The sequence below is a fragment of the Chrysochloris asiatica genome, unplaced genomic scaffold (assembly GCF_000296735.1).
Source record: "Chrysochloris asiatica unplaced genomic scaffold, ChrAsi1.0 scaffold00219, whole genome shotgun sequence".
NCBI lineage: Eukaryota > Metazoa > Chordata > Mammalia > Afrosoricida > Chrysochloridae > Chrysochloris > Chrysochloris asiatica.
Genome location: NW_006408737.1, coordinates 1046452 through 1052136, shown reverse-complemented (window position 1 = coordinate 1052136; position 5685 = coordinate 1046452). Strand labels below are relative to the sequence as shown.

The following is a 5685-nucleotide window of genomic DNA, read 5'->3' as shown; positions in this document are numbered from 1 at the left end:
AATGTTGAGATACCTGGCTGACTTTTGAACCTTGGTTTTCCTTGCACTGTAATATAAAACAGTCACTGGAGGGAGAGTGAAAGGAATAGCCAGAAATATCATCATAGAAAGCTTGTAAGTCCATCTTCTGCCTATAACTAATTGGAATACTTAAAACGGGGCTACAACATATCTAGTCAAGGAGGTCTCATGAGGAGCCTCTGCGTTACATAAGACTATAGAAGGAAGCCTGAACCACATCCAGACCATCAGAGAAGGGAAACTTTCCTCTTGAAAGGACAAGCAGACCAGCCTGGAGCAGCCAGAAAACCAGAAGACACTTCTTGAAAGAAGGACCTACCGGAAAAATAGAAAACAACAAGAGCAGTCCGACTATTACCACAAGAATAAGCAAGCTGTCTGCTCAGGGGCATGAGGCAAGTGGTCGGGTCCTCTCAGTGCAAATCCTCCTCCAAGACTAAGACGCAATGGGAAAATGCATTCTGATTGGCGACCACGCAAGTCACCCATAAAGAGAAGTGACTGAAGAACATCAAAGAAGCAGCAAGCTAAGCCCTGCATCATTCAGCAGACTCTGGTGAACCCGGGTGGAGACCTGGTCGGCCAGCAGTGAGGCAAGACCTGGGGACTCATGGGCTCAGAGTTAGTGACACATCCACAGAGGACTAGAGTGGAAACCAAAGTGACTAACTGATAAGAAGAGGGCGGACAGATGCAGGAACACCCACACCTGCAGATGATACCCACTTGCCATGGCTCTAATGATGGGACGAACAGAGCTCAACCCGAAGAAGAAAGACGAGGGAAAAAAAGCATCATCTAATATAGTTTGATAAACTGGACATCCACCTATAAATGCAGTAGCTCAAAAGAGGAAACAAATCCCTGCTCCAAGAATTATTCCCACCCCCTCCACACAAAGAGTAGATAGGGATAGGCATCTTGAACATTGACTAACCAAAAATGGGAGAAGAGATACAAAGGTAAGTGCCGGGGACTGTCCTCAACATAGTTGTGTTGTTCACAAGTGTTTGGTTCACGAGGAGGGGAGATCCAGCGGCGATAGAGATAGCGAAAGAATACACAGACAGACAGAAGGAGGGAGACAAAGAGACACCCCAAAACCAGGGTGGATGCATCACTGGTGGGCAGACTTGGGAGTACAGGCATTGTGGCCTCTGCAGGCAGCAACTCACTGCCCTGCAATCTTTACTGCATGTCCTCCAACTTGTAATGCACACCTGGGCAGGCCTGGGCCCCTGTTTTATTTAGCGGAGGAGCTTCACACCAAGCTGGAAGGGACTAAGACAAGATACAGCTAACATTAGTAATTTTCCAGACATTCAGGTAACTCTACATCGTGCTTTGCTGGTTCGAATCCCAGGCCCGCAACTTAGTTTCTCAGGCTTAATTAACATATCTATAGCCCCTGAGCTCAGTTGGGGAAAGGTGAGAGGTAAGGACAAAAGGCTTGGGCGGAGTCCCGCTGTTTTGGCTTCCTGAGCCAGGTTTTCAGGAACTTGGCTGAATAACTTGGATTTGGGAGAGATTCAGGGAAGATGGCTTTTTTTTGTCTGTAGAACAAAGAACTGCGAAGTAGCTAAGATATTTTTAGTTAATCCTTTGGAGAAAGGCTTGACCTTTGAAACCTTTAGTCTCAGCTTTAGGAGGTTCTAATATTTCTCTGTGGATAATAAGGGCTCATGTCTGCATTTAATTATAAACATAACCGAATACTAAGATTAAAAACAATTTGCCATGACTGCCAGTGGCCTCATTTGTTCCTCAGAGCCTGCGGCCTGTATAGTCTACACACGGTCTGTAACAGGTAAGAAGTGACTGGCTTACAAGCTTTCAAGAGGGAACCTAGATCCACAGGGCGGGAAGAATGATAGAGTGTCCAGTGAATAGTATCCAACCTGTCTAGGAAGGGCAGATGAAAAGAAATGCAGATGGGTCCCTTGGGATGCAAGGGTGAATAATTGTTACCAGGACTGACTGTGAAGACTGGAAATGTAAAGGTGGACATTTTATAGTAAGGAGGGGAGTGATTAACTTTTCAGTCTAGGAGCGGAGGGCCCTGGAACCATCAATGGAGAAGAGCGGAGAGCGGGACCCCTCTTAGAGGCCATCAATGGAGAAGAGCGGAGAGCGGGACCCCACTTAGAGGAGCAGTGAGGCCTGAGACTGAGACAGAGAGGATGACATGAAGAGAGAGGATGACGTGAAGAGATGGAGTGGCTGGGGACTTGGGATCCAGAGAGGGAGAGGGGCCTTGTGCTGAGGACCGTGAGGGGAGGGTGGGTGGGATTGCAGGGTATACCCTTAGGTTGGGTGATGATGCATGGATGGGATAGTAACTATGGCAATGAGATGATGTAAGATGGAAGGAATGTAAAACTAATGTTCCCCTATGTAGATTATCACACAATACACAATAAAACATTAAACAACAACAACAAAAGTCTCAGAGTACAGGATAGAATGGAGGTGCAGTATATAGTTTGGGCAGTGATATATATGAAAAATACAGCATTTTTGTTTTTCTGTGAATTCTATTTGACTCCATAAATAGCTTGACTGTTGGAATATCTAAAGTGATCTTAATATGCAACCACAGAAACATTTCATCCATGACTTGTTACCTCCCACTCCCATCCAACTAGTTACTAGTTCCCACTATTTCTACCTCCTAGGTGTTTTTCACATCTTTCTCTTCTCCTCCATTCTGTCTCCATTTTGTGCCTCAATTCGACTCTTTAGAACTAATTTGTTGCTGTTGTTAGCTACTGCCAACTTGACCTCCAATTCATAGTGAGCTCATGTATTACAGAGTTGATTTTCTCCATAGGATTTTCTTGGCTGCATTCTTTATGGAAGCAGTTTTCCAAGACTTTCTTCTGTGGAGCCACTGGATGGTTTCAAAACACCAATCTTTCAGGTTAACAGTTTCTCTCAAACCACTTACAATACCTAGGCTCCTCTTCCCTCCATACCTGAGGGTCAGCAAACTCCAGTCTGTTAACCAGATCTTGCCTGGTTTAGAGTGGTCCATGAGCAAAGTTGTTTACATTTTCAAATTGTTGAAAATTTTTAAAAAAAGAATATCCCATGGTATGTGAATATTATATGCCACTTAAATTTCAGAGTCCATAAGTAAAGTTTTTTGGACACAAGTGCACCCATTTTTTTGTTGTTTATGTCTGCATTTGCTTACACTTGGCAGATATAAGGAATTGTGAAAGAGACAGGAAAGCCTGAAAGTCTGAAAAGATTTATATATGGCCCTATACAGGAAGAGTGTGCTGGCCACTGCTCTATACTGTGTTAGAATATTCATTCTGAAATGCAAAACTTATAACACAACACGCCTTTCTCCCCACCCCAATACCATCCGCAAGCTCTTCAGTGGTTCTTTATTGCATATGGGAAAAATCCACACTCCTTAGCAGAGATCCAGGACTTTACAGCCGGCACCAGCCTATCCTTCCTAGCCTCACTCTTCACCACTCCACTCAGCTCTGGCCACCTGCTCCCAGTGTTGTTCACACTGAGGTGATAGTTAGCCTCTTACCAGTCAGTGCTATTTCAAGCTTTGGAGTCCCTGACACATACCTTGTGCTCTGCCTCTTCCCCACATTCTGTACCCATAAATCTCTATTTCGACATCCAGATCTGGCTTCAATGTCACCTCATCAGGGAGCATCCATCAGGCAGAGGCAACCTCTTTTCTTCATCCCTGTGGCATTTGGGGGCATGCCTCTTCTGTTCACACCTATCACAAGGCATTAATTACCATTGTACTGTGAGTGCCTTGAAGGCAATCTATGTTTTGTGTGTCTTTTTCCCACTAGAATCCAGAACAGTGGCTTAACACCAAATAAAAAGTAAATATTTTGAATGGATCAACTTTATGAAATTGTGGTAAGATTTTCACAATGTATATATAATAGTAACATTTTTAAAGATCCTCAACTGTTAATCTTTTTTTAAACATCTATGTATTGCCAGACAATGTACCTTGTGATGGAGCTTTGTGAGGATGGAGAACTCAAAGCAATTCTGGATAGGAAAGGGCATTTCTCTGAGAATGAGACAAGGTGGATCATTCACAGCCTTGCATCAGCTATAGCATATCTTCACAATAAGGGTAAGAAAGTGATCAGCCAACTCATGACTTCATAAATGCAAGTATCACTTTTGTATAAGAGTAATTGTGTTCAGGCTTCATAAGTACTGCTGGCTAATACAGATTTTATTTTTTAAAGCCTTATTTAAAAATTATTCTAATTGCTTTATCATTCTTTGGTGTTGCTACTGCTGCCTTTCCCCATACTCCTCCATGTTTTTCATGCATATTTTATTTGATCCGTATGTGACTGTAAAATTTTCTCATTTTGCATATGAGAAAAAACCGTTATTCCAGACAGGCAGTGTGACATGGTTAGGTGTGGCAGTGCTGATACTGGCATGCAATGGTTCATTTAGCAGCTATTTACTCCTGCATTGGGTTGGTCCTAGAACTACCAAGATTAAATGCATTCAGGCTGTAGGAGTTTGAGCATGGAAAACATTATCATTCAGCATGATAATTTTACTAACAGAGACATACAAGGATCAAGAAGCATGTAAGTATAAGTGCCTTATTTGTTTTGGAAAATCAGGGAAGAATTAACACAGGAAGCAATGCTTAAATATGGGAATGCAAATTCAGAAAGAAAACAGAGAGATTTCTGGGCAGAGGTAACCATTTTTACAAGGATAGGAAACTGAAACCTGAATACTACACTAATGGCATTTCTCCCACATTACACCATGTTTTTGTTCCTAATAAGTGCTGTCAAGTAGTTTTGACTCATAGTTACCCTGTTCAGGGTTTCTGAAGCTGAGCATCTTTGCAGAGGCAGAAATCCTCATCTTTCTCCCCCGGAGCATATGGTGGGCTCAAATTGCCATTCTTGTGATTTGCAGCCCAGTGCTTATTGTACAGAGCCACCGCATACCCCATTATGCTATGTTGTTGTTGGTAAGTGCTGGTGAGCAGCTCTGACTCATAGAGACGCTGTATAGGGTTTCCGAGGAGCTGCTGGTATGCTTAAACCCCGACCTTTTGGTTCAAACTGATCTTGCAGTCCAATGTATTAACCCAGAGTGCCACAAATTCAGTAAAATTCCAAACAAAATCATAACAGGACTTTCCATGGAATATAATTAAGATTATTCTTAATGGATGGGAATAGTTGAGAAAACAATGAAAAAAGAAGAACAGTGGAAACTGGGGACTTGCCTTACCCAGGATCAAAATATGAAGTTATATAAGAAGAGAAAAACATCAGTAGAAACAATAAAGATTTCAGAAACTGAGGCTGGAAACTACATAAGGAAACTGTAGATAGGTAGGTATCCTTGCCTGACTAGAGCTCAGTCAATTACATTTCCCCAACAATTATTCGCAGAACTTTTTATGCCTATGGAAATAATCATTATGAATATGAACTGAATCAGTTATTTGCTAAAGAAATTTGGTACACAATCATTTGCATATATGTAAAAATCTTACCTGAACTCTGACATATCTCTCGGATTTTGTTTGATTTTTATTTGTAACATATAAAGAGTAGGAAAATGTTTGCTGATGTAGAAAAATATACCAAAGTATGCTTTGTATATCTGTAACTAAGATAT

The 5685-nt window shown here is 42.0% G+C and overlaps 1 protein-coding gene across 1 annotated transcript in view; it reads left to right on the top strand.

Moving 5' to 3' along the window:
- Positions 1 to 5685, top strand: part of STK33 (serine/threonine kinase 33) — a 142212-nt gene that overhangs the window by 22149 nt on the left and 114378 nt on the right. The window contains exon 5 of the mRNA XM_006873024.1: positions 4012 to 4150. Coding sequence (XP_006873086.1) covers positions 4012 to 4150 — 139 coding nt within the window. The remainder of the gene's footprint in view (positions 1 to 4011; positions 4151 to 5685) is intronic.